Source organism: Ceratotherium simum, chromosome 5 (assembly GCF_057802395.1).
Source record: "Ceratotherium simum simum isolate JZ-2026a chromosome 5, ASM5780239v1, whole genome shotgun sequence".
Classification (NCBI taxonomy): Eukaryota; Metazoa; Chordata; class Mammalia; order Perissodactyla; family Rhinocerotidae; genus Ceratotherium; species Ceratotherium simum.
The window spans coordinates 37,152,701-37,172,664 of NC_141904.1; the positions used below are offsets into that span (position 1 = coordinate 37,152,701).

At 42.3% G+C, this 19,964-nt stretch overlaps 1 protein-coding gene across 1 annotated transcript in view; it reads right to left on the reverse strand.

Moving 5' to 3' along the window:
• SUSD5 (sushi domain containing 5) overlaps window positions 1–19,964 on the reverse strand; it is a 74,247-nt gene that overhangs the window by 30,893 nt on the left and 23,390 nt on the right. The window contains 1 exon segment of the mRNA XM_004419956.3: window positions 16,294–16,412. Within this exon segment, the coding sequence (XP_004420013.3) occupies window positions 16,294–16,412 (119 nt within the window).

Below are 19,964 nucleotides of genomic sequence, written 5' to 3' on the forward strand. Positions count from 1 at the left end.
TATTGCTTAAAAGAAAATATGCTAAGAAAAGATGAAAATAGAAAATACAACTTGTGCTTTAAGCCACCGATTGGCCTGACAGCTTGTAATTTTGGTAGCACTTTCTCAGAGAGAGTCATTACTATGCATGTTCTTCAACACGAGAGATTTTGAATGAAAAATGTGTGGCTGTACTTCAGAAAGTCAGCACAGAGTGTGGCATTTTAACCCAAACTGCCTTGACTGTGTAGCCCAGGAAATCAAGTGTTTATTTCATTTATGTGGCAAATAGGGACAGGCAACCATCTGCAAGTTACCACAAATCCAGGGGCACCCCAGCTGAGCAGAGAGGCATCATCCCTGGGGTCACTCGGCCTGAGCAGGGCATCCTGAGAAGAATGGACCAGAGTTATCAGCCTCAGTCAAGTCAGGCTGGACCAAATTCCAGCTGGTATCTCAGGGGCAAAAGGCTCTGCCTCTCTCCACCATCCTCAGCTACCTATGACTCACGCTGGATGTCTTGGTGTTTTCTCCTTTACCAGGATCTAGTTCCTGGAAACTGGAAGCTCTTCATCAAACAGTCACTATCAAAGGACTGGTAAATATTTTCAGTCTCATGCAGCTCTATCTGTGGAACACAACACCAACTTCTTGGAAGGAAAATCCAGGAGGAGGGTAACTACTTTGAGAGTAGATAAAGGGGAACTTCAGGCCAAATTCACACCCTACCAGACTCATGGGATCTTCTTCCTCAGAGTTAATTTCCAGAATGCCATGGGCTAGAATCTGGCTCAAGAAAACCACAATAACGCTCCCGAGAGCCTGGGTACACATATCATCTGTTTCTGGATTTCCCACAAATGTTCAAGACAGGAAACACACTGCTTCTTAGCTGGTGTGATTTCAGAAGCTCCAGGACAACAGTTCCATGCGTTAACACAACCAAGTGCATGCCAAAAACACCATTCACATCCAGATGCAACTTGAATTAGTTCCTTTCACTAACCTTCCCATCTTGAACCTCATAAGGGAGCCATGGAAAATAGCTGGCTATACACTTGGACGCTCTTCTCCTTGCTAGAGAAATTTACATTTGGGCAGTCTTCACAGGAACTTGTCAATTATTCTCCAGGTGGGGATTGTGGTTTAGTGGTTTGTGGATTTCTCAGATCTTAGAGCTGGGTTTCAACATAAAGAGCAATTTCTATTTTTTTTCCTTTCCAAGGAAAGAAGATTGTATAAAAGATCTTGTCTATCAAACAAATAGTATTAATAAACAATGACTCATTTTTCAATTTAAAAGGACACATTTGCTTGCCAGTCAGAGCTTCTGATAACCAATGTTTCCACAGAATTTAAAACTTATATAAAATCGATGCTTCTGTTTTGAGAAATTGTAAGACTTCCATCCTGACCTTTGAAATTCTAAAGAAGAGCCTGTAAACCGCCATTATTATTTCACAAACCAAAGAGGTAGAAGTTCTGACACAAACGCCTGACGTGTCCTCCTTCTTTTTGGTGTAAACTAAGCTATGAAGATGTTGTCTTTCATGCGCACCTGCCCAGCTCCCTCCCATCCTACTCCACCCAACACACAACCAGCATTGCCCTCCCTGCTCCATCCAATTTTATTGTTAGTTCTCCAACTCTCTATATAGTGCTTTTCAAACTTGAACACACATCAGAATCACCTGAAGGGCTTGTAACACAAGCACACACATTGCTAGGTTTTTGAGTTTCTGACTCAATCACGGTTAGGACCCAAGAATTTGCATTTATAACAAGTTTCCAGGTGATGTTAGTACTGCTGGTCCAGGGACCATCCTTGGAGAACTACTGCTCTAGATAAAAACCTACCTCCCAAAACAGGTAAAACTAATACATAGTGATAGGAATCAGAACAGAGATTGCTTCTGGCTCTGCTGGAATGGGGAGGGGCAGAGGAGTTTTGGAAAAGGGCTCCAGGGAACTTTCTGGGGTTGAAGGAAATGTTCTATATCTTGATTGGGTGTTGATTACACAGGTGTATACGTGGTCAAAACTCATCAACTTAAGACCTGTGCATTTTGATGATATAAATTATACCTCAATGAAATAATCTAAAAAATACTTCCCCTCCAGAAAATCTGTAATTTATTCAGCATGAGGTATAAATGGTATAAATTAAAAATTATTCACAACTTCTCCCAAGGGGAACTACATTTGACAAGGATCCATGCTTTAAGATAGTGGTTTCCAACTCTCATGCCTTCTACTGTGGAAACACTACAGTATTTGTAAGATATAGGTGAGTTCATATTCAAATAAACCCTGTGTCAATCAATAAATCTTAATCAATTACTATCACATGGAATCTACATAATACTAGTTTCTGAGTTTCTCCTCCTAAAGAAATTATTTTTATAATGTTCTAGAATGAAATGATACAATGTCTGGTATTTGCTTTAAAATATCTCAATGGGAGAAAAATATTGGCAGAAATAGATGAAACTAAATTGGTAAAATATTGATAACTATTGAAGCTGGGTGATGGGTACACGGGGATTTGTTATACTATTCTCCCTACCTTTGTGTTTGTTTGAAAATTTTCATGATAAAAAGTTTTAAAATTGTCCATTTGGGTAATTCTTACACCAGTCAGAAAACTTGAAAAACTCACAGGGAAGAAATATCACAAGAAAAATAAAAATTTTCCCTTAATTTCACCAATAATAACCATTGTTAACATGGTTTTTACCTTTTCAGTTTTACACACACACACACACGGTATTTTGCCACAGTATAACTGTTTTGTTTTGTAGCTTGTTTGTTAGTTTAACACTATATTGTGAAATTTTCCCCATCAATAAATATTTGTATTATTCAAATTTATTTGTAAATGATTATATATTATTCCATTTGTATGGATTTACTATATTGGACCCCCTCTTTTTGGACATTAACTTTGTTTCCACTTTTTCCCTACTAAGTAATGAACATTTTAATAACATACCTTTGTACTTATCCATGCCAATTTCTTTAGGATAAAATACTCAAAGTGGAATTGACAGAAAGGGCATATATATTTTTAAAGCTTCTGATAGGTTGTACCAAGTTGAATGTGAGTGTTTAAGAGTCTATACTCCTACCAGTAGTGTATAAATTTGCCTGTTTCTCCTCAGAATACTGGAGACCATCATTCTTTGTAAACTTTGACAGTTTCATGGGCCAAAAAAGTGATTTCTTGTATTAACATGCCTATCTTTAATTGGTAAAAGAGTTGAATATTTATTGACCAACTGTTTTTCTTAAAAATATTTCTCTACTGTGGTATCTTTTTCTTATCAATCTATAAGAGATCTACATATTTCAGTATAATAATCCATTGTCTTATTTTCCCAAATTCTTAACCAATAACCTAGTACTAACTATCAAATAATCTATCCATCCTTTTCCCACTGACTTGAAGTTTCATCATTCCCTGTACTATATACTTACGTACATTGGATCTGTTTTGGTGCTTTCAGCCTTTTGCACCAAAGTATTTGTCTGTCTGTGTCTTGGTGCCAAATGACTTTGTTTACTGTGGCTTTAAAATGTGTTTTGATATCTGAGCCTCTCTCATTATTTGAGGAATGGCATTAAGTCAGTAAGACTGAAGCATAAACTACAAGGGAGGTAGGCAGCATGAGTTTATGGAGGACCACATAAATTACGTAGGAAGTCTGGAATTTTTCTGGTGGAGAATGGGGAACCATGAAAGAAGTTAAAACAGGAAATAACCTGATCCAGTCAGCACTTTAGAAGGAACCTGGTTTGCAGTGTGGAGAATGGACTGAGGAAACAAGCCTGGAAACTGGAGGACCAGTTAGGAGGCTACTTGAGATGTCCAGGATAGCAGGAAAGGACCTGAAAGGAGGTGCAGACAGCAAGAACCAGGTGGATCTGGGAGATATCGGGAAGTGAGGTTTTCACAGAATTTAGGATTGAAAAGATGTGGGGGTATAGGAGAGGATCAGGGAGGGACTAAGGAGGCTAAGGGGTTATGAGTATAGTTTGGGACTTGCAGAGTTTGAAGTTCCAAGGGAAGTGTCCGTAAGTAGCTGCATGTATGGAATCTGGGGTTTAGTGGAGAGACCAAGGCTTGAGAAAATGATTTGGGATTCATGAGATGAAAACTGAAGCCACTGGAGTATTGTGTGAGGGGAGATGAGGGCCCAGGTCAGAGGCCCAACTTGGTGAGCAGAGAATGAAGAGTTCATAAAGGTCACCACCGCAGCCAGACAGGTACAAAGACAACCCAAAGGAAGTCAAGGGCAAACATGTTTCAATCAACAATGCGTAGTCAAGTACTTAAGGCTACAGAAACAGCAAGCAAAATGCAGGCTGAGAAATGGCCACTATCTTTAGCCACAGGGAAGCTACCAGTCACGTTGGTGAGAGCAGTTTCACTTAAGATAGGAGCCAGAAAGCAGTGGATGGAGGAATGAAAGAATGATGGGAGGTGAGATAATGGAGACCGTGAATGTAGAGGATTTCTGGGGCTGTGACAGGGAGGAGAGAGATGGGATGGCAGCTAAAAGGACATGGAGTAACAGTTTGATGAGGATATGATTTAAATACTTTCTAAACAGTTTCCAGTGGTTTTATTTGTTCTGATTTCCTAAAATAATTCCCTTTCTTGAGCCAGCCCTGATGGCCTAGAGGTTAAAGTTCGATGCGCTCCGCTCTGGCGGCCCAGGCCAGTTCCTGGGTGCAGAACTAGACCACTCATCTGTCGGTAGCCATACTGTGGTGCTGGCTCACATAGAAGAACTAGAAGGACTTACAACTAGAATATACAACTATGTACTGGGGCTTTGGGGAGGGGAAAAAAAAAAAGAAAAAAAGAGGAAGATTGGCAACAGATGTTAGCTCAGGGTGAATCTTTCCCAGCAAAAAATAAAAAATGAAAATAAAATAATATTTAAAAAATAATAATAATAATTCCTTCTCTTTTGAAATGTCAACACCTTTCACTTGCCTTGTAATTCTTCTCTGCTTGCTTATGTCCCTAATTGACCGGTGGTGTGCTGGTAAATATTAACAACCAGCTCTCAGAGGGGGCAACTGTTGGGAAGTGGGGAAGGGAGTGGCTGTCAGATAGGGAGTTGACAATGTCTGATGCAGTACACAGTAGACAAGCTCTTAGTGCAGTTTCTGACACAGTTCTCAATGAATCGTAGCTATGAAAAGAGGCTGACATAATTAAAGATAGGCAAAAAGATATATATATGAGGATGTTCAATCATAATATTATGTATTAGAGTGAAAACCACGGAACTACCAAAATGTCTCATAACAGAAGAATGTTTAATTTATGGTACATTCACATAATGGATTGTTATAACAGCCATTAAAAAAATCATCCTTTGAAGCATGTGCAATGTCATGGGAAGATATATATCAGTGAGTGAGAAAAACAGAATGCAAACCTATACGTTGTCCATATAATCCCAATTTGGTAAACTAAATAAAAATTCAGGAGAAAAAAAGACTGATGCTCAAGTACTTATCTCACGCAGACCAATGATGAGTGATTTAAATTTTCTTTATACTTTCTACTACAATGACCACATATTCATGTTTATAATTAGAAAATATTTTTAAAATGTAAAATGGAGGTAATGACACACATCTCATAGGGCTGTTACCAGAATTAAATGAGCTTATGCTTTGCCCAGTGCCTGCTCCATGCCTGGAACTTAATAGGAACATAAAAAAAATGAGTTCTGTTTCCCAAGTAAATAGTTGGAGACGGATGATCTTTTGAATCATTCTTTAAGTAATGATGGTAACTGAATGCCCAGTTCCAGTAAACCAGATATAGCCAAGTGCATGATGACTGAACAGGAACTGAATGCCGTTTGTGGCCATGAAAGGGCAAAACAAAACGGTTCATAAGAAAATCAGATCAGATACGGGCCCATATTTCCCACTGTTGATATGGCAGCAATGCTCAGTGACTGGGGCCTGGGTCAAGGCGAGGAGAAGCCAGCAGACTTGGGAACACAGAGGGATTGCTGATGGACGCAAACTCTTGGCATTGGACTATAATCCATGAAAACAGCAAGCAATCAGTTTAACTTTAGATGGTGACACAAGGGGACTTGCTGGAAGGATCCTCCCTCCCCACCACGGGCATGAGCCGCATTTCTGGATCTGTTAGGTTGACTTGGTTCCAACAACAATGGACCTCCATAGTGAGCAGGGTAAAGCGCAGATCCACTCGTAACTATTCTATCAAGCATATCCACTCCCCTTTTGGTAAATAGAGTCCCCAGGGGGAATTTTCTTCTACATCAAGCCTTGATTGATTATCAAATATTGATAATAGCTAGGGTGACCACATAATTTATTATCCACATAAAGACACGTTTGGAAATGAGAGGGAGCCCTGTCAATAATTATGGTGGGACAACCAGCATAAACATGAGCTGTCCTGAGCAAACTGAAGGCAGGGTCACCTCATATGAGACTTATACATCTTAGCTGGAATAGCAGTCCCTGGGAGGAAGAGCTATTCAAGGATAAAAAGAAAAGAGCACCTCAGAAAACAAAAACCCTTTAGTGTCTGGGTTTGAGGTCTTGCCCCTCTACTTACTAGCTGTGTGACTTTGGGCAAGTTACTTAACCTTGCTGTGCCTCAGTTTCCTCATCTGTAAAATAAGGATAACAGTAACTTCCTCAGGGTTGTTGTGAGCATTAAAAGAGTGAACACAGGGAACACAGTGGGTGCTATACAGATGTTAACTGGTATTATTCTCTTCCTGAAGTCAAAAATCTGAAGCACATAGTCCATAATTAGAGCTGCAGCCTCAGGGTCAACAGAAGTGGTAGAGATGGATGCATTAGGCTTGACTGGGTTTTGGGACCTGCTACACAGGGCTGGGAAGCACAGGGACAGGAATATGTGTGGGTGAGAGCTCCCATCTATACCTCCAGGAGCTGTGTGACCAAAGACAAAGCGCCAACCTCTCTGTTCTTCAGTTTCCTCATCTGAATAAAGAGAATGATAATATCCTCCCTCTCTTGAGGATTAAATGAGATAATATCTGCAGGAAAGCTCTGGAAAAAAAAGAATTTTGGAATTGTAAAGCTGCTTTATTTTTTTCTTGTTCTCTTTTTTGTTTTATTAAGGTATTAATTTACAGAAATAAAATTCACCAATTTTAAGTGAATAGTTTAATAATTTTTGCTAAACATATACAGTTGTGTAACCACTGCCAGATTCAAGGCATAGAACAGCTCTCCTAAACCGTTTCCTCCTTGCCCTTGGCCTTGGCTGCCCTCCACAACCCCACCCCAAGCAACTACTGTTCTACCTTCCATCACTGGTAGTTTTGCCTTTTCTAGACTTTTATTCAAATGGAATAATATAGTATGTAACCTTTTATGTTTGGCTTTTTCACTTAGCATAATGTTATCGAGATTCATCCATGTTTTGCATGTATTAAAATTTCATTCTTTTTTTTGCCCAATAGTAATCCATGATGTGGATGCACCATAATTTTTTGATCCATTCACCAATGGATGGGCATTTGGGTTGCTTCCAGTTTTTGGCTTTTATGACAAAGTTGCTATGAACATTTGTGTACCCATGTTTGTGTGGTCATATGTTTCTCTTGGCTCAACATCTAGGTGTGGAATTGCTTGGTTGCATGGTATATGCATACTAAGCTTTGCTCAATGATTCTGAAAGAAATTATGGGCTGATTTATTGGAAATAGTATGACATCAAGGTGAAGACACCACGCTATGATCACTCTGTATTGTTAGAGTTCATGTGTGCTAGATATTAATCATAGTCACAGCTCCTACTGTATTGCTGAGGTTTTACTATGTGCCAGGCACTGGGCTGAGTGATTTACTTGCATTGTCCCATTCTGTCCTCTTGACAACTCTATGTCATGGATTCTAATATTATTCCCAAGGCAGGTAAGTGGCAGAGCCAAGATTTGAACCCAGGGACTCTGGGTAGAGAGCCCATGGGTCCAACCACTGTGCACTATTGTGTTCCAGATGTTGTTTCTTCTGAGCACACCATAGTTTAGCTCCGATGAACTTTCTTGTCATAAACAGGCAGCTCAGAGCACTTTGCACAAAGGACAGGTTTGGGGGTTCTTGATCTACTGGACTGCACCACTAGCAACCTGAACAATCTTCAGAAAATGTCCAAAAGTCACCTCCTAGCCAAAAACCCCACAACAGTTTCCCACTTTCCCTTAAAACTCAGTCCAATTTTCTCATCCCTGCATAGCCAGCTCTTTTCTCGACCTCTCCAGCCCTACCTTGGACCACTCTCCCCTTTCCTGAACCATCTAGGCACACTGTTCCCCAAACACACCAAGCTCTTTCTTGCACAAAATAAGTGTTTTTAAAACATAAATTGGATCATATTATACATATTCTGAGACCTGCATACTGTGTCTTGGAAGATTTCCATGTCCCAGCTCTCACTCCATTCATTCTAATTGCTGTTTCTTCCTTCCTATCTCCCTCCCTCTCCCACTTCCTTCCTTCTTTCCTTCCATTCTTCATTCCTTCCTCCCTCCTTTCTTTCTTTTGTGATCGTGGAAAGAAATGCATTCAGTACAGAAGTGTTAAAAGTAAACAGTGAGGGGCCGGCCCCATGGCTTAGCGGTTAAGTGCGTGCACTCCGCTATTGGCGGCCCCAGTTCGGATCCTGGGCGCGCACCGACGCACCGCTTCTCTGGCCATGCTGAGGCCGCGTCCCACATACAGCAACTAGAAGGATGTGCAACTATGACATACAATTATCTACTGGGGCTTTGGGGAAAAAAAGGAGGAGGGTGGGCAATAGATGTTAGCTCAGAACCGGTCTTCCTCAGCAAAAAGAGGAGGATTAGCATGGATGTTAGCTCAGGGCTGATCTTCCTCACAAAAAACAAAACAAAACAAAAGTAGAAAGTGAAAACACCCCTTCCCCAAAATCAGCCTTTTCCACTGCCCAGAGGTGACCCCATTAACAGTCTGGGTTTAGAAAGTAGTTCTGATTCAACCCCTGATGGCCTACACGGCCTCCAACTGCCCATTCCCTCCTGCAAACACTTCACTCGTGTCGACGACATCACAGACTCTTCTCTCAGCCCCCGGCTGAGTTCAAGATGGGCAGTAATGCTGGTAATTGGTTTGACATCTCTGAGGAGGATCATTATGTGATTTTAAAATAATGTTATTTTGGTAAATTCTACCCAAACTGGCTCCTGGAACACATTAGAGCTGTCTCTCCATTTAAGGATTCTCCTGACATTAACCCTGCCCAGCAATTCCTCCATTATTGGTGGAATCAGTTGTACTAAATGAGATTCCGAAGTTTGAGGGAGAGAGGTGTGGTTGAAATGGCCACAGCTGCACCAAACCAGGCCTTCTAGGTCTAAAGTCATAGATGAGTGTTGCTTCTCCCATTAAACACTTCTTATCTGTAAAGTACACCTGCAACTCACAGCCTCTACAAACAGAGAGAAATGCTTGTGTGTGCTTTACTGGAGGGAAATGTTAAGAGGAATAGTCCAATGTGTGCTGTAAGTTGATGAGCTGCCCAAAAGTCACACTAGGGGAGCTAGCTGTGTGGATATGAGTCCCCATGTCTGGGAAAACAGGCCTTTATAATTTTATTTATTTATTTTTTCCCCCAAAGCCCCAGTAGATAGTTGTATGTCATAGCTGCACATCCTTCTAGCTGCTGTATGTGGGACACGGCCTCAGCAAGGCCGGAGAAGCGGTGCGTCGGTGCGCGCCCGGGATCCAAACCCAGGCCACCAGCAGCGGAGCGTGCGCACTTAACCGCTAAGCCGCGGGGCTGAAACAGGCCTTTAAATGACTTTACTATTGAGTAAACTGAGGCAGGTCAGGCCTTGATGGATATGGGGAGGTGCCAGGAGACGGAAAGAAGGAAGCAGCTCTGTATCTGAATTGCATATGAATGGTTTTGATCACGGGCTCCTAAGGAGGGAATGCGCTTGAGTGAAAATCCTACATCACAGTCAGTGGGATTCTGGCCACCACTGAGGGGCCCCAGGCCCACCTCCCCTGACTCACTGTGTAGCCCTCTGCACTTCCCCTCTGGCACGAGGCTCCTCCCTACACCCCTGATTTCTCTCAGCTCCCCTTCACCAACAAAAGATGAGACATGAAGGGCCATGGAATCTAGGTTATTCATTCTTTTAAAGCATAAACAGAAGTGCAGCTGGAAATTGGAGGTCCCGAGCAAACACCAGAAAGGGACCCGACTCTGTGAGGAGTGCTGCTCACTCACGGCTGCCCTGCAATGCAATGCGGGCTGCCTGGGCAGCATTTGCCCCCATGGAGTGTCAAGAAAGTGGCTGGTTCCTGTGGTACACTATGAGATGGAGCAGAAAACCTGGACTTTGGAGTCAGAAAGATCCACAACCTAATTGCTAACTGTGGCTTCGGGCAACTTATAACTCTGAGCCTATACACGCTGCTGGAGGATTTGGAGATGTATTGTAAATACTTCTGGTAAATATTCTGTAAATGTTTGTGTGGTCTTTGCTCTAACTGGAGCACACCTCGCTCTGTGTTTTCTATCTTTCTCCAGAACTCCGAGCCCCATAGGACACTTAGGAAAGCTAATGATAGTCTGTCACTAAGCAAGTGATGCTTGCAGGTCCACAGGCTGTTGTGGAACAGCACACAGTTAAGGACCTCCAAGTCTTGAGAACAAAGTTGCCCCTGGTGTACTCAGCTCTGGGGGCTCATGTGTGTGTCTGTGAGGCTGGGCTTTGGGCTCCACCTCATGTTTATCTCATTCCAGAAAGCCAAACATGACTCCCTGAACATGCCAACGGGTCCAGAGGACAGCGCCAGCTCTTCCGAGTAGCATGGAAGTGGAGAAGTCTGTCCAAGTTGTTGGTGCCTACAGTCCCAGGCCACAAAGATATCACAGACATATCTGCCCCAGGGGCTAAAAGACCCATTGGCACCATTTCTCTGGCTGCCCAGACACTTGGCATTCCTGGGAACTGGCTGTTTGTGCGTCAGGTCTGATCCAGCCCACCTTTTTGGAACGGAAGACCTCAGTCTTGGGAAAGCAAGACCTGATGCTGTCCAGATCTGGTGTGTGGGTGGCAGGGGAGGGGGCATCTGCTTACTCGGATGGGGATTTTTGGACTGCCCTCTGCAGCCACCTCAGACCTGCCCAGCAGCTACTTGAGCCCCCAGGGATGTTCTGAACCCAACTCACTCTCCTGAATCACTAATAAAATGGCTCACCCAAAGCTACTCTCTCCAGAACCAGTGGGATCTTAGATTTCTAGCCCTTGGTCCCCCTTTTCTCTCTGTCTGCAATGTCCTCTCCTCCCTTCCCTACCCATTTTCCCCACAAAACAAAATCCTTCAAACTCCACTGCCGCAGGAAGTCTCCCTAATTATCCTCCTCCTTTGTGTCATAGAAACACATTCATCTCTTATCCTTATACATGTCAACTTCTTGGGGGTGGAGATGCGTCCTATCTACCTACCTACCTACCTACCTACCTGAAGCACCCACAAGTCTGAGCACTGGCCTCTACATTACCCTGGACAAATAAACAAATGGCCGGGCCGGCCCCGTGGCTTAGCGGTTAGGTGCGTGCGCTCCGCTACTGGCGGCCCGGGTTCGGATCCCAGGCGCGCACCGACGCACCGCTTCTCTGGCCATGCTGAGGCCGCGTCCCACATACAGCAACTAGAAGGATGTGCAACTATGACATACAACTATCTACCGGGGCTTTGGGGGGAAAATAAATAAATAAATAAAATTATAAAAATAAAATAAAATAAATGGCCAATGCCAGGTCAATGGTAATAAACTCAGAAGTCTTCCGCACTCCCTTGGGAGACCCTGAACTAAATAAATTCTATCAGGTGTTCAAAGCAGTGGAATTAATTAGTTCCAGTCACCTGATCACAGCTGGAGAATTTCCCCAAAGCCAATCCTGAGGCATGGGGCCTCCTCCAGGCAGACCTGGGAATTGGCTACTCTCAAAAATTCCTGATTGCTCTCAAAGAGGTGAGCATCCAGCTCTCTTCTTTTTTTTTATTTTTAATTTTTTTTGTGAGGAAGATCAGCCCTGTGCTGTCTGCCAATCCTCCTCTTTTTTCGCTGAGGAAGACTGGCCCTGGGCTAACATCCGTGCCCATCTTCCTCCACTTTATATGGGACGCCGCCACAGCATGGCTTGCCAAGCAGTGCGTCAGTGCACGCCCGGGATCTGAACTGGCGAACCCTGGGCCGCCGCAGCAGAGCGTGCGCACTTAACCGCTTGTGCCACTGGGCCGGCCCCCCAGCTCTCTTCTTGATGACATAAACGAAGGAAATCATTCCATTTCTGTTGTTAAGGGAAATATAGGCAATAGTAAAGCACACAGGGGAAGTGGAATGCAGAAGGTGAAGTGGGCCGGTGGGGAAGAGCAGCCAGGCCAGCCCTGTCGTAGAGGGGGAGAAACAGATGCACACCCAGAGTGGAGCCTTGTGGATGCAAAAGATAAGTGAGAGGAGACTTGAAGTCTCCAGACTCCAAGTTGTCGACCCCACAGACAAGCTGCCAAGAGAAACAAAGCCAGAGAACCCAAATGGAGTCAGCTTATTTCATCAGCATCCAGTTGGTTAAAAATAACTTAAACTTATTAGTTTAAGTGAGATCACCACGGGCTGGAAATTCACTGTCAGTGAAACAAAAATACTAGGAGGAAAAGGAGAAAAGTCTACATTCATGATGGACTTTATTTCAAAAAAGAAACAGAGGAGGAAGTTGCCTGAACATTCCACAGGCTCTGTTTTCCTTCTGGGCTCTTTATGAGAGCCATTTTTGGAGTTAGCACTCTTCATTCTTCGTGTCTCACCAAAGAGAAGCAGCAGCACAGAGCTGAGCACCATGAAGCGTCATCGGGAAAAGGGCAACCTTTGGAGATGATACTGCACCAGGGCATATGCTGAACCAGACCTCACCTACACCCTGCAAGAACCCCAAGAACCGCCTGTTCCCCTGGGCTTCTGCTAAGGCGCTGCACCTTCCTTCAGCGCACAGATAGATTTCCCTTGTTGACTGTGCTGTCAACAAAGGCCCCGCTGAGGGGGTGGAGGGCCCTGTGTGAGGGGTTTACATGCCCTTTCTAAAGGACAAAAGGCAGAGGAACAGGGACAGAGCTCTCTCTGAGTTGGGGAATCCATCCTGCTTTTCTAGAAGGCCCAAGAGAGAGCAGCCCTCTGACCCTAATCCCACTCAACATGCATTCCTGAGTTTCCTTCATGCCCACCTGAAGCCTCCTCACAAATAAGGCCCCTAGGACCAAGACTCCAGTCTTCCCCATATAAGCCCCTTCCCGTTGAGCTGGAGGTGAAGGGAGGCCAGGCTAGGCTCAGGCAAACTCCTCTGGGATGTAGAGCCCTTGAGCACTTTGATTCTGATAAATCACGAACAGTGCCCGCTCGCTAAAATGGCATCAGTCTTCACATAGGTTGACAGATGTCATGAATTGCTTCACATGTTGGCTGCCCATGGCTCAAAGATTTTTTGTCTCTTGGGCTTTGCTTTTTTTTTTTTTTTGGTCTGTTATTGTTTTGGAAGACTATGTAGACCATTTTGCTTTTTTTTTGAATTTTTTATTTTTATATAATTTCAAAGCTACAGAAAAATTGTAAGAATAAGGAACTCCCATAATACCCTTTATCCAGATTCACCAACGTGTTTTCATTTTGCCCCATGTGCTTTATCATTCTTCTCTCTCCCTAGATAGATATAGATATCTATATAGAGAGGAAGATACATATATATGCATATATATGTATGTATACATATATATGCATATGTATATATATGTATTTATATCTGTAATTCTTTTCTGAACCATTTGAGAGTAAGTTGTAGATATAATGTCCCTTTGTCCCTAAAACCTTGGTACGCATTTCCAAGAACAAGGATATTCTCTTACATAACTGCAGTACAATTACCAAAATCAGGAAATTCAAGCAGTGATACTATTATTTAATTCATAATCCGTATTCAGATTTCATTAATTACAGCTATTTTCTCCTGGCCCAGGATACAATCTAGAATCACAAATTGCATTTCCTTGTCAAGTCTTTTTAGTCTATTTTAATCTGGAACAGTTGCATAGCCTATCTTTGTTTTTCTTATCCTCGATATTTTTTTAAAGAGTACAGGCCAGTCATTTTGTAGGATGTTTCTCAATTTGAGTTTGGCTAATGTTTCCTCATGATTAGATTCAAGTTATGCATTTTTAGCAGGAATACTACTGACTTGAAGTCGTGTTCCTCTGAGTGCAGTACATCAAGAGGCACATTACATTGGTTTGGCAATAACTCAGTTTTGGAGTCACTATGATGGCTTTGACCTTGGTGCCCTATAGGATATGAACGGATGCTTCCAACCTCTGGCTTCATGCACTACAGTTGTGTGCAAAAGGGGCACACGCTTGCATACACACAACCTGTTTGAAGGCCTGTGAGGTGGGAAGCCCAGGCTATCCTGTTGGATGATGAGGAACACATGTCCCAGTTGCCCCCCTCACCCCAGCCAACAGCCAGCCAACTCCCAGAAGCAAGGCCACCTAACCAGCAGCTGAGTGTAGACTCATGAATGAGCCCAGCCAAGACCAGCAGAAGAACACAAACTGCTGGTCCAAAAACAATGAACTAAATAAATAGTTGTTGTTTTAAGCCACTACATTGTGGGGTGGTATGTTACATAGCAAAAGCTAACTGATACCTATTGTTTATCAGGGGAAAGAGATGAGACTCAGAACCCTATATATTCATTTGAGATCAGTGAAGAAAGAAGGTCATGCTGTTTTTCTTCTGGCTCTGTCCCATCTTCCTCAGGGATCTAAACCTTTGCCTATGTTTGGGAGTCAAAGGATCGTTTTAACTTACTTATGTGGTGTTTAAAAAACAAACCATGGATGTTGTTCTCCCCAGGACTTTCCAGAGCAATGCCACATCCTTCAGTGGATTGATTGGACAGATGATATCAGGAGTCTCTCCTAACACACTGTTCAATAGCAATCAGTAAAGGAAGAACCCTTCCTGGAGGGAGACCCCATAGCAGCAGAGAAGCCTATCACTCATATACATCTAACGGGCACTAGGGTGCACCACAGCTCTTTGATTTACCAACTCCTCTGACCCCTTCCCTGGAGATTAGGATTTGGTGCCTCTGGGATGCAGCCTGAGAGTTTGCATTTCTAGCAAGTTCATCTGATATTTCTCATCACCAGAGAGGTTTGGGAAATGCTGCATTAGAGAAGTAGTTCTCAAACTGGGCTATATGTTAAAAATCACTGGGGAGCTTTTAAAACCCCAACGTCCAGAACATTTATATCAGAATCTCTAGGGCTGGCACCCAGGCATCAGTATTTCTTAAAACTTCCCAGACGAGGCCAACGTGCAGTCAAGCAGTACCTGTGCTGACTTCTATGAGTGATGAGTAAGCAGCTGGCTTTTTCTCCACTTGCACGAACATTCCCTTCCAATGGCACGTGAGTCTCATAATGAAGGTGTACTTACTTCAGTGCAATGAAATGCAGCCCTGGAGACTCCTTTTTGGTTTTCTCCCTGCCACTTAGCTGATTTCCCAGAAGGAAGCTGAATTTTCCTTCCTAGGAGCAGTTTCCTCAATCCTATAAATTTCCTTTTGGGGAAAAAGGATTTTTTTTTTGCTTTCTAGTGTGCTGTCCACCACGAAGGGAGACTGAAGGGCAAGCTGTATCAGCAACTGTAGCAGATACTGTCAGGGGTCTGCCCACAGTCCCTAGATACCTTTGCTCTTCTCATGCCCAGAGGCTCCTGGGGGGCATCTGTGCCCCTTTGTTGGAAGGTGGCACTCAGGCTACTGGAACCCTTTGCCTGTGCACACCAAAGACCAGAGGAGCCTGGGAATTTACATCTCCCTGAAGTAGCCCTTAACCAATGACTGACAGGTGCAGTGGTATAATACTCCTGCTCCCTCACTCCTGATCAGGAAAACTGTGCTGACCCACACACTGTCTCCAGAGATCCCCAGTGCGACTGAGCCAAAGTTACGCCCCAACCTCACCACCACTGTGGACTTTGCTTAGTATTGCACCACTGCCTGGCCCCTTTCTTTCCCTGTTTACTGCCCCACTGCCCTGTTGGCTTCTCTTTAGAAGACTTCCTGATAAACCATGTTCAGTGAATCCTCACCTCAAGGTTGGCTTCTAGAGAACCCAACCTAAGATGGCAACCCCCAAGAGTGCACCCTCCAGAACCTTTACAAAGACTCTGGCACTGACCTTCATCCTTAATACAAAGGGCATTGTATGTGCCACCAGGAACTGGGTTGCTCTCAATTCTCACATCAACAGCCCTCAAGATTTGCTGTTCACCACTCCCCTTGCTACACACGGTTGTCCTGAAACAGACAAAGAAAACACAGGGTTAGGAGAACTAACCAAAACTGGGAAAGAACAAATCTTTTCTGCTGTCACTCTGAATCGGCAGAGATTTTTCTGACTCAGGAGCTTTGGCTGAAAGCATCAAGATGGAAACACTCTCCTCAAACAAAGGTCTAAAATCAGGAAGATATAGGTGATGCTCGAGTTGAGGTCATATCTATTAACTCAAATTTCAGAGGCAATACATTGTTGATCTCTTCCACTATGTGTTTGTTTTTGATTTCATAAAATTCTGCTCTTCTCTTATATAAGTTCCCTTCTTTTTGAGGGGGTTTGTTTTGCTGTTCTTTTTCAGATTTCTTAAGATGGATCATTAGTAGTCCGTGAACCTCCAGGCTTTTTCCTTTTCTAATACAAGCATTTAATACTTTAGCTTTCCCTCTAGGTATAGCATCCCACGAGTTTGAGTATGTTGTATTTTTAATATCATTCAGTTCTACATATATGCTAATTTCCATTACAATTTATTTTTGTTCCACGATTTATTTAGGGATATGTTTTGTAAACAGCAAACACTACAATTTAAAAAAAATCCATCTGACAATCTTTGTTTTCTAATTGGAGCATCTCACCTACTTATATTTAATTTAATCACAGATCTCTTTGAATTTAAATCTGCCATCATTCTATTAGTTCCACCCATTCTCTTTTCCTTTCCTCCTCTCTTTTCTTTTCCCTATTTTGAATTGTTTGAATTCTTTTTTCGGCATTCTCTTTTTCCTCTGTCTTGGTTTGGAAGTTATATATCCTTTTACTATTCTTTTAGTGGTTACCCTAGAGGTTATAATATGCTTCCTTGACTTACTGAAATTTAATATTAATTTTAGCCTCTTCCTCAATAACACAACTTTAAATACTTAAAATACCATGTATTAACATATTTAAAATACTTCCAGATTTATATACCATTTTTTAGTATTTATTTTTATTATTACTGCTTTATATAATTACATAATTTCAATTTACCCCCATATTTACTCTTTCCATTCATCCTTTTTTGCATCTCTAGCCTTCCACCTGCCATTATTTTCCTCCTGCATAAAGAGCACCTTTTAGTGTTTCTTTTAGTGCAGGTCTGATACAATGAATTCTCTCTCCTTTTGTCTGCCTAAAGATGTCTTTATTTTACCTTTATTCTTGGAAGATATTTTCACTAGGTATAGAATTCTAGGTTGGCAGTAATTTTCTTTCAGGATTTTGGAGGTATCATTCTATTGTCTTTGGACTTCCATTGCCAGTTTATTGTCACTCCTTTGAAGATACTCTCTCTTTTTCTTATTACTTTTAATATTTTTTTCTTCATATTGATTCTTATCAGTTTGACCATGATGTGTCAAGTGGTGAATTTCTTTTTATTTGTTCTACTTGGGCTTTGTAGGGCTTCTTGAATCTGTGCCTTGATGTTTTTCTTCAGTTGTGGGTAAGTCTCTCATTGCTTTTGCTCCCCCTTCTTTCTCTTCTTCTTTTGGAATTCCAGTTACATGCATCTTCTTTGCCTTTTACCCTTTCTTCTATTTTTTTTTGTTTTTGTTTTTTTCTTCTGTTCTTTTTTCTGGATATCTTCCTATGAAATATCTTTCAGTTCCCTGATTTTCTCTTTGGCTCCCTTTATCAGCCATTAGATCCATCCATTAAGTTCTTAATTTTAGTTATGGTATTTTTCATTTCTAGAGTTTTCATTTGGTTATTTTTACAGTTTCCATTCTTCCGCCAAAATTCTCCTTCTTGTCTTTTGTATCTTTGAACATTTTAAAGATAGTTATTTTAAAGTTTGCATCTACCGATGCTACATCTAGAGATTTGATTAGCTATTGTTTCTCCTGATTTTTATTCTTGTTGCTTTGTATCCTCATGTGACCAGTTATTTTGTATTGTGTGACAAATCCTATATTTGCTAATGCTGTCTGTGGAGATAAATTGCCTATGATAACGTTATCTTCCTCTAGAGAGGATTTTTTTAACTCAGTTCTGTTAGCTATCTGGAGCACTGGAATGCCAGTAACACCTCAATCCAATTTCATGGTTTCAAAGGATTTGAAGCTATGCTGCAGTTCCGATGAGGGCCTGTGTACTTCTTTCAGTTTACTCTTACTCCTGGGGTACTGCCCTGTAATGTCCCAACTCAAAGCAAAAGTGCTCCCCAGGCCCCCTCCTACACAAAACCTGAATTCAAATCTCTGTCCTCCTAGTCCCACAAGGCTATCTAAATTGCCACTCAGCTTTTCAGCCACCCTTTACGGAATCTACACAAGCTCTCAGGAAAAAAGTAGTTCCAAATTCTGGATTCACCACTCTAGACCTCCATCCTTCTCTGGCTTTATGTGTATACTCAACACAAATTCATGAGATACAGATTAGACCTACCATATGTCTACTACGCCACCAACTGTAAGATGCACCATGCATTTAATAATTGGTTTTTGGTGGGGAGGGGGGATGGTTGTGCAGGAAAGACCCACAGTGAAATGTACATACTAATTGTCAGATACTTCTTGGTTCTAGAAACATTAAAATGGGAAGACTATTTTTAATATGCCATGTAGTAAATATACCAAGTAAGTATATTTGCTTTATAAAGAAATATCACCTCAGCAATGTGGAGATCCACTAACATGTCCTAACACCTCACAGCAAACCCAGAGAGGATGGACTTTTCCAATGACTCAGTCCTGACTTGTAATGTCTGGGAACTCTAAGCCTGGCTCCAAGCTGGCTCTTCAGAATCTCTGAATACCCTGGTTATCTGAAGCAATGATAGTAACAGTTATGAAAAATACCTATACTTGACTATATTATGGAAATGTGCACGCATAAGACATATTTTGTCTATTTAGGAACATGGATATAAAATATAAGGCAGAGAAGACCACAGTTCCAGATTCACTGAAAAGCTTTAGATGTAGCCTCAATGGTCCTCTTTATTCAAATGCTGTTTCATACGTGGCACAGTTTGAGACATGAGTCAGCATGGCTGTGTGTATTTTCCATGGCCATCTGCCAGCCAGACATCTTCAGGGTCATTATCAACCAAAGTAGTTCCTGGAGCCCATTTTGCTTTTTCACATTCCTGTGGCATAAAGGAGAGAGTGGAATGGCTCCTGCCATCTGAGTATGACTAAAGAAGCAGTTAGCAGCACTTTGGGAAATTTTATCCTAGATGGCTACAAGAAGTACTTCTCTATAAGGATTTGGGTCAGCAATTCGGACAGAGCACAGTGGGATTGGCTTGTCTCTGCTCTATAATATCTAGGGTCTAAGCTGGGAACACTCGTAAGCTGGCAATAACTCAACAGCTGAAAGCTAGAACCACTTGGAGGCATCTTCACTCACATTTCTGGCAGTTAATGCTGGTTACTGTCCAGGACATCAGTTGGGCTTACTGGTGAGAGCACCTACATGGGACGTCTCCATGTGGCCTGGGCTTCCTCACAGCATGGCCACCTCAGGACAGTCATACTTCTTACATGGCATCTCAAAAGTGAGTGTCCCCAGAAATCTGGGCATGGATT